Raw genomic sequence first — 24,619 nt, 5'->3', positions numbered from 1 at the left:
TGAGTTTTTAAAACCTTATTTAATAAAAGGTTTAAAGATATAGAGGGGCATTCGAAAGTAAATAAGTTACATAAGTACATTACAATCACATCAGCAAGATTTTCTTTAGTGTATTAATTTTTCCTTTTTTATAAAAAGCACACAAAAAATAAAATCTTTAGTCTGGTCTATCACAACTGTACAGCAAAGGAGGTATTATTTATAGATATATATGTACACTATTGTAATATGTAACAGTCTTTTAAAAAGGGGGCCACAGGCAGCAAACACACAAAGGCAGTGTCTGATTTTTTTTTCAAAATAAAAGGAATATACTTCTTTATATGCTATTAAAATATTTACACAATAATTACAGGATATCAAGGCTGTTCCTGTGCTCTGTCCCCTCCAACAAGGCCTTCCACCTAAAGACTAATGAGGAAAAGACGACACAGCTGTGAATTGTGTTAAAGGCAAATCTTATTAACACAGCAAAATGTGGGGAGGGCACAGAATTGGTTGTTTTTTCTTATAAAAATATGTATACTTTCTGTAAACCTAAGAAGTTAGGCTTGCCTATTTGGTAATAAATACCGACCCAGAAAAGTAAGCCCCAGTGAGCACACAGACCACTGAGGCCGGAGGATGTGTGGTACCCCTCCCTCGTTCATCTGAACATCTGGCACATGAGAAGAGTTTGGGTCACTGAGGCAGTTACAATAGGAGATCCCTTTGGACAGAAGCAGCACACGACCTCTGTGCCAGGGGAGGACCTCACTAAGCACAGCGGCAGAAGGGCAGGCATGTACTTTAGCTGGGGTGGGGAGGGTGCTGCTGAAGGCATGGAGGCTGGTGCAGGTAGCACCATCTCCTTGGCTGGGTGGGTACGAGACTTCGGACATGGTCTGGGACACAGGCACTGGGTTAGTTTCATGCCCTTAGCTGAGTGCAGATGGAGGCTGGGAGTGGGGTGGGGGTTGTCATCAAACTCCCTTAGCAAAGAGCTCTGAGGAAAAGGAGGAGAGAGAGCCGAGCGCGATGTGTTCAGAGAGAAAAGCACCATGAAGGATCTCTACCTAGGCCAGCTTCTACGCCTGCACCTACTTTCTTTGCAGGTCCCTTACCATAATTGCATCTGCCCTCTGAACATTTTCATTTTCACACTGCATTCTAGCTAAATCTCCCAGCTGCAGCTAAGACCCAGGCATCTGGTAGGCAGGCTGCTGGAGGACGAAATACAGGTGGGCACTCTCTTGACTGTCCCCATGTATATTCACCTGGTCTGGCTTCCAGACTCTCAGGAGAAGAGAATCACTTTCTTATTAAAAGAGGTTTCTTGCAAGTACTGGAAGCTACCTACCACTGAATAGAAGCGCCTCCCAGGAATGGAGGAGGTTTCTGTGACCACATGTCCATAAAGGGGCCTAAAATAAAATACAGTTTAAATAGGCAAAAAATACATATATTGGGAAATCTAAGTAGCACTTTGGGGCGAAGCTGTGAAGGCACTCATGTTACACAAGTGATTGAAAGAGAGCCTAAATTTGCTACCCTCCTGCTTCTAGAGAGAAACCAGATTTCTGCCATCTTGGGACACTGAGCTGGCTGAAGGCTATGTAGAAAGCAACTGAGAGGGCAGAGAGCAGGGTAGGCGTCCTGGACAGGGAGAATCATCTTGCTCCCCCATACTTGGGGTCCTGTCAAGCCACATTCATGCATACACAAACGCTGAAAAAAACAAACAAACCTGATGGTGAATAGTTCAATCCCCTGCCCCTGCCAAGCCTAATCCCATTCCCTGCCAACCTGATGCCTGGCAGCTGCCCCAGAGCTCCAGCGGCGAGACTGCTTTCTGGCTCCCTGCTACCTTGTTGACTTGTTAGAACTTCGTTTAAACGAATGACATGGAATAACAAGATCAGAAAACTCACTCGGCCCTTCTCGGGCTGGCAAGCACAGAGGACTCCATAATCTTCCAACCCTTTGCTTCAGAGGCAAATCCCACTTCTTGCGGCCAGGGCCCAGAGCTGATAAACAGAACTGGGATCCTGGCCCCCAGCCAAGCCCCTCAGGTGATGTGCAAGTCTGCCTGAGGAGAGGTAGCTAACAAAACCCGCCTTTGGTCGCCCCGCCTGCTAGTTTCTGGGTGGCTCCAGTGATGCCCTCCCTGCTGCCACCTCCTTTCAGTGCTAACAAGAGCTTTCAGAGCAACCAGGTGGGGGCACCTTTGAGCCTTAGGGGAGAGAGCCGCGGGGGTGAGGGGGAGGGCATGGAGGTGCCTTGTTTTGGGAAAAATGCACTTGGGCCTCTGGAAAGCAGGAGGCTCCTGGTCCCTGAGAGGATGTTAAAAAATTAAATATTAAGAATAAATAAATAGCTCCCATACGACAGGAGTCAAGGAATGAAGACTCCCTTCCATTCTGGTTCGGAGACAACGCCCCCTCCCTCCACACGCACACACCCTTTCAGGGAAGGATCCAGAAATCTCCAGCGTGAGGGACTGGGGGGCTGGGGGCATCAGCACTGGAAAGGGTGGGACCCAGAGCAGCGGCTGAGAGGCAGGCTGGGAGCCCCACAAGGAGGCTCAAGCTGGGGACCCCCTCTTTGGGCCTCCCCAGGGCTAAGCCCCTTGGAGCCTCCAGGGCCTGAAGGCATTTGGCGAGGAGGAAGAAGCAGGAGATCTGGGCTGGGTGACCCCTTTGGTGACGGCCTGGGCAGTTCCCCTCCTCCAGCAGGCTGAGCCCTGAGTCGCCGGGCTGGGACAGGAGAAGCTAGTCCCCTGCCCGACCCCACCCCTTTCCAGGAAGCAGCAAAGGGAGAGGTACCTGTCCTCAGGCTCCCAGGTGGCATCCCGGTGGCCTCCTTGCCCAGGAGGTGGCCTCTCTGAGGACAGGGTCCCTGGAGCAGCTTGGGCGGCCTGGATGTTGTGTTGGGGGCCACAGGTACCACGGCCGAGCCCCCTCTCGGGGGAGTCCCTTGTTCCAGAGTTTGGGAGGGGGGAGTAGGAGGGATGCTGTCATGGGGTGAGCTTGTGCTTGGCTCTCGGGGGCCACAGCCTGGAGGCCGAGGCCGGGAAGAGGCAGCGGTGGCCGTCTGGCCCGCGCAGGGCCTTCCACAAAGGTCCGAGGGCAACTTGCAGACAGACAGGCAGACGGACAGAATGCGAGCGCCCTGGCACCCGCTGCCTGTGAACACTGCTCCCGGGGCCTTGATCAACAAAGAGAGCCGTTTATTTTACTGTCTGGTTGGTTCGTCGGCGGGACGTCCGTGTGGTTCTCGTCCCACACCCCCGGGGATGCCGGGGCAGCCCCTCCGGCTGCCGGCCCGAGCCCGACCGAACGGAACCGGCCCCGCCTCTCAGCCCTTCTCGCCAGCCCCGCTCTCCTCCCGCAGGGCCTGCTGGTGGGCGGCGGCCGCCAGGGCCGCGGCGGCGGCCGCCTCCTTCTCCTTCTGCCTCAGCGCCGCGGCCTTCTTCTCCTGCTCCGCGTGGCTCTTCATGTGGGCGCTGCGGCTCTTCACCTTGAAAAACACCCTGCACGCAGGGCGGGAGGCGTTCCAGGTCGGAGTCTGGGCCCGCCCCCCGCCCGGGGCCCCAGTCCCCGTCTCCCGGCCACCGGGCACCGACTGGGGGAGGGGCTCCGGACTCAGGGCTCCACCCCGCCCGGCTCCCGCTGCCCGGCGACGTCACTGCCCTGGAAACGCCCTGGACCAATCAGAACGCGCAGCCCAGCTCGGGGCGCCCCCGAACCGGCCTCCGGCCGCCGGTCAGCAGGAGGGCGAGGTGCGGGGGAGACGAAGGCCTGCCATCTTACCTGCCGCACTTTTTACAGGGGAACGTGTTCTCCTGGTTCTGGGTCTTATTAAACGTCTCCACTTTCTTCTTCTTCTCCGAGAACGACAGTGCCCTCCGTGACTTTCCTGGCCCCTCCCTGGGCTTCTCCAAGGCCTGGCCGGCCGCCGAGCCGGGGGCGTTGGGCTCGTGGCTCCGCAGGATGAGGATGTCATTGGCCTGCGGGGGATCAAAGAAGGACGTGTCAAGGGGGCCCTCCAAGGCCGCTGACAGCCACGGAGCTTCTGCTGTCCTTGGGCAGCGCCGTCAGGGCGGTCATTCAGTGGGATGGCCTTCGATGTTACAGGGCCCTCTCAACGAGTCTGACTGGGGACCCTGTGTCTCAAGTAAACGGAGCTTGTGTTCGGGTCCCCAGTCCCCTGGAGGCTTGGGTCTGTGGGATGTGGCCATGTGGCTGGTGTTCGGGACAGAGAGCTGACAGACAGAAAGCCCTGCCCTCAGTGACACCCAGGTAGAGGGATGGACCGGCAGGCAGGTAGCTGGTGAGCTCGCAGTGTGGGAAATGCGGAGCAGACGCCTGGAGCAGACGCCTGGAGCAGGAGTGGAGCTGGGGCTGGGGCTGGGGCTGGAGCTGGGCCTCAGCATGGGGAAGCCCCAAGGGCCCTGGGCTGTGGCTGTGCACTGTGCCAGCTCTCTCGGAGGGCAAAGCTCTTGGAGCAGGAACACAGCCAGGGCGCAGAAAGGTGCACATGTGTGTTTAGAGGTGATGGGTGGCCGCTTCTGTAAGCATGTGTCACACACACACACACACACACACACACACACACACACACCAGCCCCCGGGCGCTCTGGGTAGCGTCACACTTACCGACTCATTGGCCTGTAGTGTCTGGGTGGCTTTGACGGCCGCAGCCCTCCGGCTCCGCTCTCTCCCCTCTTCCTGCTCCCCCTTCTCCTGGATCTCAGGCATCAATTCCTCCCCCTCCTTCCTGGTCTCCTTCACCTCCCTCTTGGGCTCCAGCCTCTCTTCACCTGGGGACTCTCTTCTGGGAGGAGGCACCCTTGGGAACTTCTGGGAAGTCTAGGTGGGGGGGGGGGGCGGGGGATACGAATGGACAAGAAAGAAGGCAGGGAGTCATCGGCCAGGTGCTCAGGCCAGCTCACCTGGTCTGGCTCAGCTTAGCCTTCTGGCAACACAGGTGCCCAAAGCTAGTCTACATGGGCATAAGAGGAAGGCTTGAGCCCCGAGTGTCCTCATAAAGGAACCGAGCCCTTGGGGGAAGGCCAGGGGACAGAGAGGGCACGAGCCAGTCCCCCCACAAGTCACTCTCCTCCTGGACTCTCAAGAGCTCCAATTCCATACTCTCTTAGTAGTAACACTTTCTGCACCTCAACCTCCTCCTCATACTCAAATGGAACCTAAACTTCTCTCTGTCAAGCCCAGAGACACGGACACAGAGTAACACTGTCCTTTCGTTCTCTAAGGCCTCCTAACTTGGTCAAGGACAAAGTCTTCGTCCGTAATAATCTTTCCCTCCAACAAAGGGAGGGCAGGCTGCAGCACCAGAGCCTTGGCAGGGAATAGCAGCCCACTCGAATGTACCAGCACGGTTTCGTTGTCATATAGGTTTTTGTGTTTGTTTTTATACCAGTACTCTCTATTCATAGTAAGCAACACTGACTATTATAGATAGGTATGACAGTGAACAAAGCAAAAAGCAGTGTTGGTGACAAGCAACAGGATGCAGCAGCAGTAACATTGACAAAGGTGAAGGCCAAAGTCTCAAGAATGGTGTCAGAGGGCTTCGATGAGAGACAGTAAATTGATACGAACGCAAATACTGGGGGTATTCCTCGATGTTCTGCATCAACACAGTGTACTACTAGACAACAGGGACACTACACTACCTCCCTTCTGCTCTCCAGACTAGACCCCACTCGGGCACTAAGTAGCAGAGACTAGGAAGGGAGTCACCTTAATGTCCACTTCAACATCCTCCTGGGCTGACTTCTCATCGCTTGTATCCACATCCCCGAAGGTCAGCGTCCCATTGCGGCCGATTTTCACCTGCTTCTTGTAGGTATAGTAGAACTCCACGCACTGGGCCACAGTCTTGGTCTCGATCTAGTTTTAAGCCAAAATTGTGGTCAGAGTCCTTTCTCTCAGCTCACCTGCCTCAGGACACTCTCATCTTCTCTCAAGGTCAGGCCGAGAGGTGAACACAGCGTGTCTAGGGAAATGTAAGCATTCCTCCAGTTTCAGCTCCACCACAAGCCCCCACACGGTCATGGAGTCAGCTCTAACGTGTACTGACCCTGCGAGAGAGAGAGCGGGACTTTGCTACAAGGTTTCCGAATTTTAGTCTGTATGTCACCTGTGTTCCTCACAGAATGGATTGGTGGGTTTGAACAGCCCACCTTTGGAACTGAGAACCACCATGCCACCGAGGCTCCAAGCATGCTGCAACAAACAACCCTGGACTGGCCAATAAGACATGAACCTAAACTGCACATCAGATAAACACTCCTGTTATCCGTTGAAGTGTGATAATGGTACTGTGGTCTTGTAGAATAACCTTGTTCTTGTAAACAGTGTTCCCCAAAGTGAGTGATGCCACCCTGGCACTACGATGATCTAAGAGGGGATGTAAAAACCAATACCTACCCTTTACCCTCCACTATAGGCTAGAGTACAAACATTTTTAATGGCCAGGGGTGGGGTGAGGGGTGGGGAGGGTTGAGTAATTTTTCTTGCAAAGGGGGCAGCCGGCCAAATAAGTTTGAGAATCTATGTCTTTAAAAAAAACATATTGAAGTCTTTAAGGTTAAGCATCATAATGGCTGTAAGTTACTTTTATTGAACAGCCAAAAAGGGCAGAGAGAACAGTTGAGTATATGTAGCGAGATGGAAGAGAGAAAGCAACATGATAAACGTTATCATTTGGTCAGACTAAGTAGGGGTTAAATCCGTGTCCAGTGTACCATTCTTTCGAGTTTGCTGTAAGGTTGAACTTTTTCCAAAGGAAAAAAATTAAAGGGCAGACGTTTGGGCACCATCCACAATCAAAGACAGCCCCAACCTGGAAAAACAGATCCTTTCCCTCAACCTACACAGAAGGTGTCCTTCCTTTCCAGGGAGTGGGGATGGACACGTGACGATAGAGAAGTGCTATGCTGTCCTATGTGGGGAAAGGAGTGGGAAGGAAACTAACAAGAAACCCCTGAAAAACCTGAAGGCAGCAGGCAGCAGACCCAAGTCTGCTCCTGACTCTGCCCCTAGATGGCTGTGTGGCCTTAGGTGGGTCATTCACCTTCTCAATGCAGTTTCTTGGCATGCAAATGGTGAATGGGGTGGCTCTGCATGCCCTCCCAGGGCCTCCCAGGCTCTGAAATCCTGTCGCTCTCATTTCACAAACCCCCTAGACCACAGGTTCTGCTTTGGAACAGTCCCCCACAAACAGAAGCTGTTTTCTGTAACACCCTCCCCCTTCCACGAAGGCCCCCAGTCTGGCCAGGCACTACTGGGCTGCCCTTGGAAATAGACATGTCCTGTCCAGAGAGCCTGAGATCAGTGAGGATTGTTTGTGAGGAGAAAACAGACATGTTTCATCTCACAGGAATGGCCATGCCACACATTAATTAGATCCTGGTTACACTTTTACTATCAATCCTCTGTGATCATGTGTTTGACTGATGGTCTACGCTTTTCATTAAAGCATAGGGGCACCTTGGTGAATTTTATAGGCACACCACCCAATCAGGGAATAGGGGATTACTGACACACAACAAACGACTGTACTTCTGAACAACTGTACTTGTAGGGGAATTCATCAGCACTGTGTCTAGTTCCTGGAGCCCTCCTTGACACAATCTACAACCCCAGGAGGAGACAGTACATTTCTGAAAACTGTTTTCTCTCAGCAGTCTGCAAGACTCCTTCTCCACATAGGAGGACAGCTGGAACGTCCTTGGATGAGAAAAGCACTCTACTTTTGTAAAGAGAATGTGGGGAGAATTTCAGAAACACTGGGTTCCCTCTGGTAATCACTCCTTTCCAGGGAGTATGACTGACGAGCAAGGAAAGAGAAATGGTCAGCTGTCCGTTTGGGGAAGGAATGGAAGCCAACAAGGAATCTCTCAGCAGGCCTGGGTGCAACAGGAAGTGGGCAGAAGGCTCCCAGGTTAGTTACACAGACAGTGTAGCTGGCTCGCTGTTTCACTCATCCTAGTGTGATCTCCCCTCCCCACATGTTAACTGTGGCCTTTGACTGCTCTGGCCCTTTGGGGAATGACTCATCTTGGCCACCTGCCCTCTCGGCCCTCTTTGCCTACTTTAAGTTGGGTGCTGCTGGGTCTGATGCCCGCTGGGGCCTCCCTCTGATGTAATACCTCCAAGAAGGGCATACCTCCCTAAGGTGGGATGAGGGAGCTTGGAACTGACGATGGGAGGGAAGCCTGTCTGTCACACAGAGGGAGTTTGGGAAGCAACTGCTGGGCCAGCACTGGCAGAGCAAGCCCAACGTCCTCTCCCTAGTGACTGAAACCGAGACCCAGCTCACCAGCTTCTGCACCATGAAGAAATCCTTCTTGTAGATGGCAATGCCCTTGTTGAACAGCTTCCGCTCGGCCATCTTCCACTGGTCAGAGCCTGAAAAGCAAAGAGGGACCGGCAGGTGAGGTGGGTAGGGTCGGGGGCAAGGCTGAGCAGCTGTCAAGACTGCAAGAGCACCCATCACAGCCTCTGTGGGTGGGCATCTAGGGCCGCCCCCTACCCCACTTTGCTACTTACCAGCCATGTGCCTGAGCCTGTGAGCCTCAGACTCCTGGCTCGTGAAAGGGAACTAATCAGAGAGCCCACCTCCCCAGCGGTGTTGAGGAAGAAAGAAGAGCATTCACGCGACCCTCCTGCTAAGCACTTGGTCAATGTCCCTCGGAAAGTGCAGTGTCCAGAAGGGGATCAGACGTACAACACAAGGCAACACTGCCTGGTCTCAAGCGTCCTTCTGACACCTGATGCTGGTTTGCATGAGACTCCCTCATCTTCTTGGGACCCCATGTATCTACCCTCTTCCTCCAGGCCCCAGGGAGTCCCTGAGAGCTAACCCTTGCTTTGATGTTAGGCCTTTCACTCCCTGCTTAGTCGGTTCCATTCCCTCACCACAACCCAGAGACATGAAAACAGGGTCTCACTGACCCTGATGAGTCCAGAGACCCAGGGCCCTGCCACCCGACCCAGGCCTACCTGTGTAGTGATAAGTTGCCAGTGGGTGGTGGTGGGGCCTCAGGGGCTTCGTCAGTAGTAGCTTATTCAGCGTTTCCTACCAGAGAAGAGAGGGAAAGGTCAGGTCTCCGAGGTGGACCAAGCATCTCGGATCGGAGCAAAATCCACAGGGTCTCTCCAAAGGGCTTGACAGGGTGGGGAGGTAGTAAAGGGTAGGCTTGCTCTAGATCAGGGCTGGGGGCTGCTGGAGAGAGTAGACCCAAGTCAGGCAACCCAGGACAGAAAGCCCGCCATGACCAGGAACCGAGGACCAGGGTGGGCAGAAGAGTCTTACAGCCTTCCCTTGGCCAGACTCGGGGCCCACTTGAAACCAGCATGCCATGCCAGCAGGGTCCATGCAGGCTTCCCCGAGGGTCCCTCCCCTCAGCGGGCACCGTTCTCACCAGGATGTCTCCCCTGGACTCGTGCAGATAGTGCAGGGCCAGCTCCTGGTTGGTGCCAGCTCCGGGGAAAATGCTGGAGCAGGCAGCTGTGAGCAAGTCTTCCACTGGAGCCATTTGGAGAGAGAAAAGGAAGTCACTCCAGGGCTGGGCTGGGCCTGGCCCCCGTCCACCTGCCTGCCTCCCAGGGGCCCCTCCTTACCTTGCCTCTGCTTCTCCCAGCTGCTCTCCAGGTTCTCCCATGGATGCCATACCAAGTCGGCCTTGTGGGGGTCTGCAGCTGCCAGGGAGCGATCCCTCAGGGCAGGGATTTCCGCTTGGAATCGGGAGCCCACGTTGATCCGCCTGCAGGGGTGCGAAGGCAGGGAGTGAGGCCTCACTCTAGGGAGGAGGTGGCCTTTCTCACTGGGGACAAGCGAGGTGGTGGACAGGGGCAAGGCCTCTGCTTGAGGTACGGGAAGCTGACTTCCGGGGACAGTCAGGATGATCCGCTGGGGGTGCCTGGGGACAGCAGAGCATGGGGGCTGGCAAAGGAAGGAAAGCTCCAGAGTGGCAGACTGGGAGTCTCTGGGCTGATCCTGTCCCATTTTCCTCAGATGCAAATCCAGACCGATCCTTTCTTTTTCCTGCAACTTCTATACAGAAGCAGGAGCAGGAAGAGGAGAAACCCAGGGAAGGTTGCAGATGCCCAGCTCAGCCCTTTGGGAGACCCCCAGAGTCCTCCACTTGCTCTCAAGGCCCCACCTGCATGCATGGACCCCACCAGGCCACCCTCACCCCAGGACTGCACTTACGGTTCAATGCTGACTGGGGTGGCCTCCCCCATCACAGAGAGGACAGGCGGGGTGACCTCAGCACTATCTATGGGGCAAAGAACAGATTGGTAAATGGCACCCTCACCCCGCCCCGCCCCCACCCAGGTTGTGGATGAGTCAGGGTGGCGAGCACAGAGGTTCAGTCGCAGAAAGCAGGCCCTCTCTCCACCCAGCTCTGCAGCCTGCTCAGTGTGACATGGCAGGCACTCGGCTAAATATCTCTGGCACCTCTGTTTTCTCATCTGTAAATAGGGATGACTAAAATCTAGCTCCTAGCATTAACTGGGGGACTGAATGGAATAATGCACTAGATATTGTTGCTGCGGTTTGCTTTTTGTTTGTCGTTTTTCTGAATAAGTTGTTACCACTTGTAACAGTAACAATAACAGGGCCGATATTGTTAGTTCTACCAAAGGACTGACTCCATTCTAGCCAAGTGGTGTCAACTGTTGCAAAATCAACTCCTCGCGTCCTTTCTGAATTCTCTGCCTGTTTCTCCTGAACAGATGGGCCTCAATGCTCCACAGGATCAAGACACTCCCTTGCTCAAAAAAGGGCGGGTGGAAAAGTTTGCCGAGGTGTCACCCCTGCAGGGTGGGATAAAGCCTGAACTCTCCGGTGGGGCCTTCCGGGCTCCCACGGGTGCAGCCCCGTCCTCCCTTCCCCTCACCTTCTTGCCTGGACCCTCCAGCTTGTTCCCTCGCAGCTCCTCATTGTCCCTGCGGACCCACTCCCAAGGCTTCGTTGCTCCTATACCTCCCATGCCTTCCCAGCCCCCACTCACCGGAGTTCAAGCTCAACCCTGGCCCCACCTCCTACACAATCCCTTCCATACCACCCGGGGGCAAAGTCTCTGCAGACTGGGACCTCGTCGGCCTCCCTCCCTGGCTGCCCAGGTCCTCTGCTTTGTCTCCCAGATTTTCACAAGGACTCCTAGTGACCCTGCTCTCTCTTAAGGGCAGGCCTTGGAGCCCCACACAGTCGCGGAGCGCTCGCGGGCAGATGGACGTAGCTCGCTCTTCCGCCCACAGACGCCGGGGGGCACCAGCGAGCTAGGCCGTCGGCGCCAGCGCGCAGCTTACTTAAACCCGTGTTGGGGCGGCCACACCCACGTGCGGCTGCGGGGCGGCTGTTTACGCCCCTTCCTCTTCGCCACCAGCCCCGGATCGTCTGTGAAGCCCCGTGGAGCTCGAGGAAGCGACATTCTCGGCACACCACCACCCAGGCCGGCCTCGTGTTTCCAAAATGTCTGCTCTGGGCCCCTCCGTGCCCACACGCCTCTTCCCCTACATGGATTGATTCCCAACCGTCCCGGGGGCGTGGGCGATGTCACTCACTAGAGCGGAGCAAGGTCCGGTGGGCACTCTTCGGCGTGATGGGAGGAGGGGCGGGGATGGTGCTGGTTGACATGATGGCATTGAAGTAGAGGCCGGAGCCTTCCCGCACGGGGCTGAGGATGGGTGGCGGTGTGTAAGGGGGCAGCTCAAAGCTCCGCTCCGACGGGTGATCAGCCAGACGGACAGGCGAGCGCAGGTGGCTCTGGTACGGCGTGATGTTGGAGTAGACAGGTGGGGCGATGAAGGTGCCCGCCTTGGTGGGGATGATCAGGGGCTCGGGCCTCGGCCGCTGCTTCGGTTTCCGCACGGCAGGCTGCTCCCCCTCCACCTTGGCAATCATGTCCTCAGCCTGGAGAGAGACACCGAGTAGAGACGGCTCAGCCCCCACTTGCAGGTTTCCCCTTCAGAGCTTGGTGGCCCATTACACCCAGCAAGGCAAGCCTGAGTAAGGGAGCTTGTGTAAAAGACCTTTCTAATGGTCGGTCCCCTCTAGGCAGAGGGAGAAACCCAAGTATGGCAGTGGCTTAGTGCCTGGCTGCTCATCGAAAGGCCACAGGTTCAACCCCACGAGCTGACTCCGTGGAGGAAGGATGTGACACCCTGCTTCCGTAAAGATTAAAAATCATCAAGTTGATTCCGATGTAATGGCTTCAGAGGCTCTAAATCTTTACAGCGGCCAAGGAGGCTTTGCCCTTGAAGGGAGGGGATGAGGGGTTTGCACTCACCCCACAGCGCCACCAGGGCCCCCAGCCCTACAGGGTCCCTGACTCAATAAGGCTATAGAGGCAGAATCGACTGAATGGCCTTGTTGTTTGCTATTTTAGAGCAGAGGTTGACAAACTTTCTCTGTAGAGACTAATCGTTAATAGCTTAGGCTTTGTGGACCACGTGTGGTCTCTGTTTCATGTCCCCTGTTTTTGTTCTTAGCATCTAGATCTTTGAAAATGTAAAAATCATTCTCCAGGCTCTGGATTTGGCCCACAGGGCCCAGCTCCAGTGCTGACAGAAAGGGAAGCTCTTGGGAAAGGAGAATGCAGCGGTTAGGGCCCAGGCTCGGACGCTGAACCGCCGTCATGATCTCTTTAATGACTCAGCCTCTCGGGGGTATCATTGTTTCTAATATGGGATAGTCTCTGGATGGTACTGGGGCCTTCCCCTCGACTTCGAGATCAAGCGTGGCAGTTCAAACCCTCCAAGGGAAGTCAAGGAAGAGAGGCCTGGCGATCTGCTTCCATAAAGATCATAGCCAAGCAAACCCTGGGAGTTCTGCTCTGCCCTGGCCTCCGCCACAGGGTTGTCCTGAGTGGGCACTAACTGGAGGGCAGTGGGTTTGGTTTTTTGTTACCCTATTGAGAAAGTTGTGAGAACTAAAGGAAATGACGATGTAGGAAAAGCTAGGAACAGGACCCCGTCATGGGATTCCGCAATAAATACTGGCCGGTCTCACTGAAGCGTCGGCCCTGCATTAGAGGGAAGCCCCTCCTGGGTGCCAAGACCTGAGCTGGGTGCAGGACAATGAAATGAAGAGTTCTGCCCTCATTCACAGAACTTTTGTACCCATAGGATTAGGCCGAGGCTAGCCCACTCATCCAGTTAAGAGTTAGTCTCCCTGACGCAGCCTTCTCCTTCTGCTGGTGTGCTCCGTGGACCTCCGTGCAGAGTGGGAGACAGGGCTGTGAAGCCAGAGGAGCCTTTCATGCCTCTCAACAGAGAGCCCTACCAGGTCAGCAGCACCCAGGCTATGTCTCGGGCTGCAATCTGCCAACAGGTGAGCTGAGCAGACAGGGAACAATGGACTCTGTACCCCACAGAGCCTCCAGGGAGGACCCCAAATCTCACAGGGCCTTCCAGGGGAGGGCCCCAACTGCCATGAGGCCTTTTGCCCTGGCTTCTACCCATGTGTGTGCTCTCTTCCCTTGTAAAACTAGAAAGAATTGAAATCATTCATTCTCCAGCCTTTAGGGGAATAATATGATAACACAGAAAAATGCAATGGATCCAAAGGTCCCCAAACTGGTTAGATAGGAAAGCTAAGATACACTCAGCTAGCCATAATAATTTATATTTCAATAATAAGGGAAAGGGGATATAAACTTGAATATTTGATGACATTATGAAATTATCATTAATGCTGGGGTATGATTATGATCTTGTGAAAAAATATGTATATATATATATATCCTTGTGTGTGTTCTTCAGATGCAAACTGAAGAATTCATGGATAAAAAGGATACATTGTTTGGGATTGCCTTCCAAACCACCCAGGAGGGGGAGAGGTAAAGAGGAAACAGGACCGGCTGTGTGGTGCGACACCAGCAACAGGTAAATCCTGGAGGGCTCATTTACAGTGCTCTCTACTTCTGTCTCTGAAGAAGAAGCCTGTTAAGGAGGCCAAATCTCCAGCTGAGAAGAGCTAGAAAGGCCAGATGACACAATTAAAGAGCACATTTCTGAAGGTATCAGAGAGCAAGTAAGCTGGGAAAAATGGAATGAAAAGAAAATGAGATTTTTCCAGGAAATTCTCGAAAAGTCCCTCCTAGGCTCACAGGGGTTGCTGGCCATTCATGGAAGCCCCACAAGGACACTTGTAGAAAGCGAAGCTTAAAGCTCACAGGCTTAAAATCCAAGTTCTAGGGCCAGCTGCACCACACCATGACTTGGCTGTTTGGCCCAAAGTAGGTCTCCTGCCTTCTCCAGACCCGTTTCCTCATCTGTGAAACACTGGCATTCATTTCTGTGGTTGCTAAGGCTCCTTCCTGCCCACTCTCAGGACAAGCTGGCCCTGCCACCAGCCTCCAGCACAAACCTCTCTGGTTTCTCCAACCAGAGGACAGAAACTGTGCCGCTCACGACAGCTCTTGGAGCCCCCCTTACGAGTAAGGAGGCCAAACTTGCAGCTGAGGACAGATAGAAAAGCTAGGTAAAACATTAAAAAAACAAAACACCACATTTCTGAAGGTATCAGACAGCAACTAAGTTGGAAAAGAATTAAAGAGCCGAGATCCAAGAAAAGAGGCAATTCAACGAGGCGAGCCTGGCACCAATGCCATGTTTGCCCTAGAGGCAGCTGCCAGCAGGAGCAGAGGCAATGGGAGAAGCTAAAGAACTGAGCGGAGATTTTTCACCAATTCAGGAGTCAGCAGCATAAACACTGGCTTGTCCAGGAAGGCTTGCTGGGTTTGGGACCGGGACACCAAAGGACTCTACCCTCAGATGAAGGTGAATCAGAAATAGACTAGGCCTTGCATGGAAGGAAATTCAGCTTCAAATCATCTTAATCTGATTAAAGTGATTCAGCCGCTACCCAGTGAAGCAAAGGTAAATCCTCTCTAGAAGTGGAAATCATCATCTGGTCTTTAAACACCTAGATGAGTTTTTGGTTATCTAGTACATCTAATGTCTGGTACTCACGTTTTAAAAAGGCGCACACAACAGCAAGATACACATTTAAAAACAAGAGGTAAGGGAAATATAGCAGGAACTTTAAACAGATTGCAAAAAAAAAAAAAAAAAGGAGTTAAAAGGTCATGAGATGTTTTCCACACACTTCTCGAAGCCCCCTCATAAACACAGTAAATCTGTGAGGGGCTGCCACAAATGGAAGGATCACATTGAACCTAGAAAGAAACTATGCTTAAAATGAAGTAAAAGGGAGAATTTCATCAAAGACCTAGAAAGTCTAAAAATGAATCAGGCGACAATACTGTCATTGAAACTGTAACTGCAAATAAGAGCTCAATGAGTGGACTGAACAGCAGAACAGACATAGCTAGATACAGAATTAGTGAACTAAAAGACTAATTGGACTGGGGGTGGGTGGGTAAAATGGAGAATATAAAACCCCACATAATAGACAACAAATAGGGACTATGGGGAAAGACTGGGCTTCCTACTCCTGTAAAGAGTTAGAGTCTCCGTAACCACAGAGGTAGCCCTACCCTTTCCTCTAGGGTCATGATGAGTCTGCCCTGACCCAATGGCAGCACGTGAGAGGTGATAAATTGTAGCAAAGGTTAAACTGGAGTCCCAGAAGGAGAAAAGATAGAAAACGGGACAGACACAGTATTCAAAAAACACTCCAGGTTCCAAATAAGATAATACAAAGAAAGCATATCATAATGTGGTATGGTATTAGGTTTACCATAGTACAACTGCTGTAAACGTCAAAGTATCAAGATAAGAGACATTACAGGGCTCAGTGGTTTCTATGTTGCAGGAACGAGTAAGAGAAGCCCGAAGACAGGGAAATGCTCTATTTAAAGTATCAGAAGAACTGCCAAGTTCAAATTCTCCACCCAGAAAAAATGATCCTGCGAAACTGCAGGTGCCATGAAAACATTTCCAGACAATCAAAGATGAGTCACACAGAAGGAAAGATGACATCACTACTGAGTCACACAGAGGAAAGACTCAGGATGTTCTAGAGGCACATACATGATCCCAGAGGAATGCTTGGAGACCAACACTCCAAAGCACATTTGCACGGACATACAATGATCCGCAACTGAATAAAATAACACTCGTCTGATGTCCAACTAGAGAGAGAATGAAAATGCAAGTCAGGAATTCCCTAAGTTGGGGGGGGGGGGTAAGTGAGAAAGAGAATTAGAGTGTCTTTACAACTTGCATTGTCTCCAAAGAGGGAAAGTGATTTGATTTCAATAAACCAAAGATGCATGTTTTCACCTCCAGGCACTTTTTTTCAACTACTTAAAAGCCCTGATGCCCTCAGGCATTCCTGTACACAAGGAGTTAACTTCTCTCCACAGCTGGAATGGCGCTAGCCAGGGACATCTTCTTTCTTCAATTTCTGCATCACTAGCTTTTGTGGTTGGGGCACAAATTTGAGTAATAGTTGTATTGACTGGATTTCCTTGAAGACAGTAGATATAATCTGATCACAGAAAGCACTGTACTTCCTGAAGGATCTAGCAAGATCCTTTCTAACAAGGAAGCCCACGCCATTCCTCTGGATTGTGTGATTCTCCACACAGTAAATCATAAGATTTTCTGATTCAAAATGGCCAATACCTGTCCATTTCAGCTCACTAATGCCTAGGGTATTGATCTTCCTGTGTTCCATTTCATTTTTGACCATTTCCAATTTTCCTAAATTCATACTTCACACATTCCAAGTTCCAATCATTAGAAGAGTTTTGCGTGGTTTCGCTTGACCTTGAGGGGTGCCCCATCAGCAAATGAAGACCCTGAAGGTTCCACTCCCATGGGCTGTACTGGACTCACGTCACCATGAAATCAGCTCCTCTTCAGTCATGTTTTGAGGGCCCTCAGCCCTAAGGGCCCATCTGCCAGCAGTATCTCCCATGATGCCCTGCTTCCTTTGTTTAGTCTTGCAGTATTTGACAGTGCTTTGAAGCCATCCATAAGGTTTTCAGCGGCTTCTTCCTCTGAAGTGGGGAGCCAAGTCCTTATTTGTTGTCTGTTCTTAGTCTGAAGCTCTGCTGAACCCTGTTCACTGTGGGTGACCCTGCTGGCATTTGAAGTACCAGAGATATAGCTTCCAGCATCATAGCAACATATAAGCCACCATAGCACAGCAAACTGACGACTTCAGTGGGAAAGTGATCAAATGTGCGATCCAGATGCACTGACAGTCATTGGTGATTGGAATGCCAAAGTTGGAAACAAAGAGGAAAGAGAGAGTAGCTGGAAAATATAGACTTGGTGATAGAAATGAAGCTGGAGATCGCATGACAGAATTTTGCAAAGCCACCAATTTGTTCACAGCAAATACCTGTTTTCAACAACACAACAGGCAACTATACTCATGGGCTTCCCAGATGGAATACACAGAATTCAAATCTGTGGGATGACACGATAGAGACGCTCAATAGCAGCAGCTGTAGCCAGACCAGGACCCAACAGTGGAACGGACCATCAACTGCTCCTATGTACGTTCAAGATAAAGCTGCAGAAAATGAAAACAAGTCCGCAGGAGCCAGAATCCGACCTTCAGTCTATCCCACCTGAATCTCGAGAACCTCTCAAGAGCAGAGTTGACACATTGAACTCTGATGACCGAAGATCTGAGGCGCCGTGGAAGGACACCAGGACCATCATTCATGAAGAAAGCAAAAGATCACGAAGAAGACAGGAAAGAAAGAAAAGATCAAGTGGATGTCAGAAGAGACTCTGAAACTCACTCTTCATCACAGTCGCTAAAGCAAATGGAAGGAAGAATGAAGTCAAGGAGCCGAATAAAAAATTTCAAAGGGCAGCTTGAGAAGACAAAGCCAAATATTACCCAAAAATGTGCAAGGACCCAGAAAACCAAAATAGAACATGCTCAGCATACTGAAATGGAAAGAGCACAAGAAAAAATTCAATCCTTAAATTGCAATTTTGAAATATTCTATAGGCAAAAAATTGAATGATACAGGAAGCATCAAGAGAAGATGGAAAGAAAACACAGGGTCACTGTATCAGAAAGAACTAGTCAACAGCCCACCATTTCAGGAGGTAGCATGTGAACAAGAACCAATGGTGTTGAAGGAACAAGTTCAAACATTAGCCAAAAGCAAGGCTCCAGGAATTGATGAATAGCCACTGAAATGTTGCTGAAAGCTGAAGAAACACTGGAAGCACTCACAGGTCTATGCTAGGAAGACAGAGATCTATATTTATGCCCATTTCAAAGGAAGGTGACTCAACAGAACGCTCAAACTATAGAATGATGTCAATGATATTGCACACAAGTAAACTTTTGCTTAACAACAGTTGCAGTGGTGCGCTGACAGAGAACTGCCAGAAGTTCAGGCCAGATTCAGAAGAGGTTGGATATCATTGCTGATGTCAGATGGATCTTGGCTCAAAGCAGAGAATACCAGAAAGATATTTACTTGTGTTTCATTGACTATGCAAAGGCATTCAATTGTGTGGACCATAATAAACTGTGGATAACCTGGAGAAGAATGGGAATTTCGGAACACTTCATTGTGCTCATTCGGAACTTGTACTTGGATCAAAAGGCAGTTGTGCAAACAGAACAAGTTCAATCTATATGCTGAGCAAATCATCAGAGAAACTGGATTATATGAGAAAGGATGCGGCATCAGGATTGGAGGAAGGCTTGTTACCAACCTGCGGTATGCAGATGACACAACCTTGCTTGCTGAAAGTGAGGAGAAATTGAAGCACTTGCTAATGAAGATCAAAGATTGTAGCCTTAAGTATGGAATACAACTCAATGTACGGAAGACCCAAATCTTCACATCTGGGCCAAAAGGTAACATCATTATAAGTGGAGAAAAGGTTAAAGTTATCAAGAGTTTGGGATTTTGTCTTACTTGGATCCACAATCAATGCTCATGGAAGCAGCAGTCAAAAGATCAAAAACTGTCTTGCATCAGGTAAATCTGCTGGATAAGACCTCTTTAGCATACTGAAGAGCAAGGATGTTTGGGTCCTTTTTGAGGACTAAGGGACACCAAACCCAAGCCATGGTATTCTCCGTTGGGTCATATGCATGTGAAAGTTGGACATTTGTGGGAAACTGAGGACCGGGAAGAGACAAATTCTCTATACTCGTGATTAAAGAAGCCTGAGAGGCCAGGATTCTGGGTGGAAAGAGGGCTTCATGTTTGTGAGTTGGAGAACCAAGTCCCAGTCACGTTCTCCTTATTAACAATCCTCCCCACAATACCGTCCCATATTGTGCTGCCTAATGATCCCTCTTCCAAGCACACAGCCAGTTACTATCCAGCCGGCCGGGGCTTTATCTTTAGGAACAGACATGTTGCTATTGTTCTTCCTGCTCAGGGACAGTCAGTCCCCTTTACCTGCCCTCAGCACTGGTGTTACTTTACTTCCCCAATGAGCTCAGGGACCTCTAGTGTTAAGATAATGTCTGTGGTTGGGGGTGCTTACACTCCCCGAGACTGTATGTAAGTTGGTGAAAGAATGCATTCTCTCTCCCTCTCCCATTCAGACCTGGCTACATGGAGGAGGTGAGCACCCCCAAACTTTTGCATGTCTCTTTATATCTTTCCCTCAATTACACAACCAGCCCTTAGGACCCATTTGGTTGTGGGCTGGCTCCCACAGACATTGAATAAGGACAATCACAGAAGAATGGATGCATTTGAAGTGTGGTGCTGGAGAAGAACATTGAAAGTACCATGGACTGATTAAAGGACAAACAGATCTGTCTTGGAAGAAGTAAAGCTAGAGTGCTCCTTAGAGACAAGGATGGCAAGACTTCACCTTACATTTTTTTGATACATTGTCAGAAGAGACCAGTCCCTGGAAAAGGTCATCATGTGCGGTAAAGTGAAAGAAAGGGTGTAGAAAAAGAGGAAGGGGCTCAACAAGATGGTTTGGCACAGTGGCTGCATCAATGGGCTCAGGCATGGGAACACTGCAGGACCATTCAGTGTTTCAGTCTGTTGTGCTACGAGTCAGAGCCAACTAGATGGCATCTAACAAAAAGAACGGCATGCATGCACCAACTTTGGGAGAACTGAGAAAATAGTCACTCAGATTGCCTTCTGTAGGCACCAGCTCTCTCCCAGAAAGCAGGGTAAGAAAGGCTGACAGGGAAGCCATAGAAAAGCATTACAAGTATGTGGAGGAAACAAAGAAACAAGCCCAAACAGTCCACAGGAATGCTGTGGGCTAGGGCTGGGCTGCTAACTACAAGGTCAAAGGTTCAAGCCCACCAGCCACTCCTCAGGGGAAAGATAAGGCTGTCTGCTCCTATAAAGATAGATCTAAGGTCTGAAACCCTATAGAGAGCTACTATGAGTCAAAATCAACTTGGTGGTAGTCTTTTGTTTTCTGGATCACAGTAATTAATGATCCCTGGTGGCTCAGTGGCTAAGTGCTCAGCTGCCAATCAAAGGGCTGGTGGTTGAAAACCACCAGCCACTTCAAGGGAAAAGGCTGTGCCCTGCGCACCCTGTAGGCAAGTTCTACTCTGTCCTATAGGCTCGAAGAGTCCGGATTGGAGACAATGGGTAAATCAGTAATGACACTCAAGGTAAACTACAATGCTCTCATGAAAAGATGGTTAGAGTGGATCCTAAGAAACCTTCACTATAAGCCACTTGATAGATGCACCCTAAAGAGAGTAGGCTGAGAATAGAAAGATGAAAATACTCGCTTAGTGTTTGTTACATGAATATCAGATGAATTGGACTTTCAAAGGTGAAAGATTACTAGACATTACAACACCCCTAATGATAAAATGTCTAATCCAAACAAAGTGAGCATTCTTCTAACAACATTGCCTCACATGACACACAACAGACACTGCAGAACAAATCAAAGAAATGGACAAAACCAAAGCTTTCAACAAACCACTCAGCACCCAGCAAACCAACATTCTCTCTCCACATCCCAGGTTAGGGCCCCAATCAGCCGCCGCTGATCTGAAATGAAGCGGAGGCACACATCTGAGATTCCCCCATCCCAAGTGTAAAGCTGTTTAGCGATCCCCCATAAATATGTTCCCCTAAGTTTGGTCTAAAAAGATAAACCTGCATTCCCACGGGTGCAGTGAAACCCTCCTGCACCCCCACCCGTGCTCCTCTTGCGGTGGGAGCCCACCGGGACGGCAGGAGTCTGGATCAGGGGCCTCTCCTACCTGAGCTGGGGCCTCAGTCCCGGGGATCCGGTTGGCGCGCCTGCGGGTGACGATGACGGACGGCTTGTGCTCGGACGGGTTCTGCTCCAGCCCCTGGCCGTCCTCGTCCAGCCCTCCGGCCTGGGCCGCCTCCGCTGGGTCCACAGTCCGCACAGGCACAGACACTGGGATGATGAGGGGCGCCATCCCGCTGTCCTCTCGGGCTCGCTTGGCGGCCAAAGAAGGCTCAGAAAACGCCCCCCCACACTTGGTAGTTGAGGTCAGCACACTTTTCCTCTTCTCCTCAGAGCCATTCGTCTCCTGGGCAAGAACGAGCAAAGGGAATGGAGGGGAGGTCTAGAAGGGCACGGCCTGCTTTGCTGGTCTGTTTAACCCAGGGACCGGATGCTCACGATGGCTCGCCACGTCTCTGACACCGCATTCCCAAACGCTCTCTAGAACCTCACTGTTAAGCCACATGGCCTGAGGCAGGAGACCCTACATGACCTTGGGCCACAAGTAGCCTTTCATTGTGTTTGGCCCATACCGTGGTTAGCACACCAAATCGTACCCTAATATCCAACACGCATCCTGGCTGCAGAATGTAAACCTGGAACCCATTGCAGGGGGAAGGGCTGTCTTGGTATCTAGTGCCCGTGTGGACAACTGGCTAGAGCAAAGTCTGCCACCGCCTCCACAGCAGCCTGGCCCATCAGACATTGAGGGTGTGGACATGTTGAGGGGGGGAGCACACACTGGCTTCAGGATTGGCTCTACTAGGCTTCTATCCTAGCCATGTGACCTTGGGAAATTCTACTTGGGTCTCAGTGTCTTGAGCTATAAAGCAAGGATAAATGACAGCACCCCTTCCCCACAAGGTTTGATGACTGCTTATGATGGCCTATTTTAAAAATCCTATTCTTTTCCTTAAAATACATATATGTATATATATTAAAATCATAGCACTACAGTTCACACACAGCAAACGGCACCTGTTTGTAATCATTCTGATGTAATCACCTGTGTAACTGCTTCCACATTCTTGTCTTTCAGCATGTCAGATCCAGAAATGGCTACCCCCCCCCCTCCTCTGCCTAGTCCTTTAAGGCCCAGATGGAGGCCAACCCTCAAAGGTTTGGCCCACTTTCTGGCCGAAGAGCCTTCACAGATAGAAACCTCAGCTGCTCCACAGGTCAGAAGAATTCTCTAAGGCAGTGGTTCTCAACCTTCCTAATGCCGAGACCCTTTAATGTAGTTCCTCATGTGGTGGTGACCTCCAGCCCCCGCAGCAATAAAACTGTTTTCATTGCTACTTCATCACTGTCATTTTGCTACTGTGATGAATTGGGCGACCCCTGTGAAAAGTTCATTCGATCCCCAAAGGGGTCGAGACCCACAGGTTGAGAACTGCTGCCCTAAGGGAGAGAGAGTCCTTTGCAAAGAATTCAGAAGTCCCTGACTTGTATGGGTGCCTTTCCTTCACAGACTTGAGAAAGCTGCCCCATGGGTCTAGCATCTCTGGCCCTCTTCCTGCCCCCAGACACCCCGCAGCATCCGCCCTGTGAAGCCCAGCCTCCACCCCGGTCCCTCACCTTGGCGTTCTGCATGGAGGCCAGCTCTACCGCCTTCTGGGCCAGGGTGAGCAAGTTGGCTTCCTGGGAGGCCCGGCGTCGACGTCGAGTGCTCTGGATCACCCCACCGCGTAGCACCTGCCCATAGTCCCCGGGGCCCATTGCCCGCATGGCCTCGTCGGTGCTCATGGAAGGGGCCTCCCGATCCCGACCATTGGGTGCCAGTCTCTCTCCGTCTGGCAGCAGCTGTGACTCCCTCAGCTCCAGCGGGAGCCCCAGGGCTTCAGGATGGGGCTGGCCCAGGGGGCCCGCGGGCTGCTGCTGCAGGGGCCAGTGATGTAGGAACAGGCTGCTGGCGGGGTCCTGCCCAGGCTGGGTGCCAGCTCCATCCAGGGCAGTGGGGGGCAGGACGCCCTCCTTGGAGAGGCGGCGGGAGCGGCGGGGGAAGGCGATCTGGGCCTGAGGTAGCACAGACTGGGGTGCCGACTCCTGCAGGAGGGCCTTGCGCAGTTCTGGGTTCATATCGGGGTTCGGGGGGAAGGAGTACGAGGCCAGGCTGTGGTGAGCCAAGTGGGACTGCCCCAGGGGCCCGGCTGGCTGCAGGCCAAAGTCCTGGGGGGGCTGGGAGGGCGGTTGCTGCATGGGGTAGAAGTTCTCGAAGAGCTGCATCTGGGGCAGGGAGGCCTGCTGCTGCTGCTGCTGCTGCTGCTGCGGGGGGTACCCCGCAACGGGGTTGGGGGGCGGAGGACCCTGCCGGAAGACCTGCCGATTCACCTGGTGGCCAAAGGCCAGCTGGAAGGGTTGCAGAGGCAGTGTCTGGTTTGGGGGCTTCTTGGCCGTATGGAAAGAGTTCAGGGGGGCCTGGGGTCGCCCCACCTCCAGCTGCACCTTCTGCGACATCATCGGCTGCACAGCGTTCCTGTAACGGTCCAGCTGCGGGGCCCCCACTTTCTCGCGCTTCAGCGCCTCAGCGTGGCTATAGTAGGTGGAGAGCCCCACGCCGGCGTGAGGGTTCCCCTTGGGTCCGCTGTAGAGAGGAAGGCCGTGGCGGCTCCACGTGGAGGGGGGTGGAGGCTGGCCGGGCTGCTGCTGCCAGCCACTGTCACTGACTCCCCCGCCCCGCTCTGGGGTCCCCCGCCCTGGGGCCATCACAGGGTTGGACCACGTGATGGGGCCCACCTGCTGGGACAGCATAGCTGCTGTGGTGTGCTCCGTCCCATACACCACGGAGTTCAGCAGGGCCAGGCTGTTGGGCGGGGGCAGCTCCACTGGCTGGGAGGTGGGGATGCCTCCGGACGGACCCTCGTGTCCAAAATATGGCTCCTCCTTCACTCTGGCGGCCTGTGGAGGGCCTGCGGGCTGCTCCTTGGACGCCGACTCCTGGTCACTGAAGAAGAGGCAACGCTTCCGCTTGCCCTGAGCCTTGGGCTGGGCCTGGAGGTTCATGATGTGGCCTGCTGGGGCCCGGCAGTGAGACCCGCTTCACCCGCTGCCCATCCCCTGGGGAGCAGTCCTGCTGGAAGTCCGGTCCTAGTCCAGGAGCGGGCACGGCAAAGGCGACGGAAACGCTGCTGCACTCGCTCAGGCACGAGAAGGAAGGGCTGGGCTGGCTCTTCTTCCTCTTCAGGAGGCTCTTGAGGCTGGCGGTCTACTCTTCCCAGCGTGTGATGCTCCCCCACAGAGTCCCGGTGCCTAAGGAGAGGAGAGGAGAGTGGCCTAGTGTCAGCTTCCCAGGGTGCCTGATGGCAGCATGGGCTGAGGAAGGGGCCGCCAAGGCCATGTGGTCACAATCAGCACCACTCATGACCTGGGGGGGCGAACAGCATGGCAGCCGAAGCAGTGCCAATCCTGAGGTCCTTTGTCTCCCAGCGCCTCCCCTCCCC

At 52.3% G+C, this 24,619-nt stretch overlaps 1 protein-coding gene across 2 annotated transcripts in view; it reads right to left on the bottom strand.

Moving 5' to 3' along the window:
- MIDEAS (mitotic deacetylase associated SANT domain protein) overlaps nt 1-24,619 on the bottom strand; it is a 25,147-nt gene continuing 528 nt past the window's right edge. The window contains exons 2-13 of one of the 2 annotated variants that reach the window (XM_045287997.1): nt 22,758-24,428; nt 21,187-21,486; nt 11,583-11,931; nt 10,225-10,291; nt 9,633-9,775; nt 9,434-9,537; nt 9,012-9,087; nt 8,329-8,417; nt 5,745-5,894; nt 4,638-4,850; nt 3,792-3,988; nt 1-3,511 (exon numbers count right to left, since the gene is read on the bottom strand). In XM_045287997.1, the coding sequence (XP_045143932.1) occupies nt 3,337-3,511; nt 3,792-3,988; nt 4,638-4,850; nt 5,745-5,894; nt 8,329-8,417; nt 9,012-9,087; nt 9,434-9,537; nt 9,633-9,775; nt 10,225-10,291; nt 11,583-11,931; nt 21,187-21,486; nt 22,758-24,182 (3,288 nt within the window). In that variant the 5' untranslated portion in view covers nt 24,183-24,428 and the 3' untranslated portion in view covers nt 1-3,336. Of the gene's footprint in view, nt 3,512-3,791; nt 3,989-4,637; nt 4,851-5,744; nt 5,895-8,328; nt 8,418-9,011; nt 9,088-9,433; nt 9,538-9,632; nt 9,776-10,224; nt 10,292-11,582; nt 11,932-21,186; nt 21,487-22,757; nt 24,474-24,619 lie in introns of those variants that run through there. The other variant, XM_004698703.3, reaches the window with a different exon arrangement.

Source organism: Echinops telfairi, unplaced genomic scaffold, assembly GCF_000313985.2.
Source record: "Echinops telfairi isolate 266 unplaced genomic scaffold, ASM31398v2 ScPeMD7_18;HRSCAF=68, whole genome shotgun sequence".
Classification (NCBI taxonomy): Eukaryota; Metazoa; Chordata; class Mammalia; order Afrosoricida; family Tenrecidae; genus Echinops; species Echinops telfairi.
Note: the sequence above shows the minus strand (reverse complement) of the source record. Positions and strands in the feature narration are given on the sequence as shown.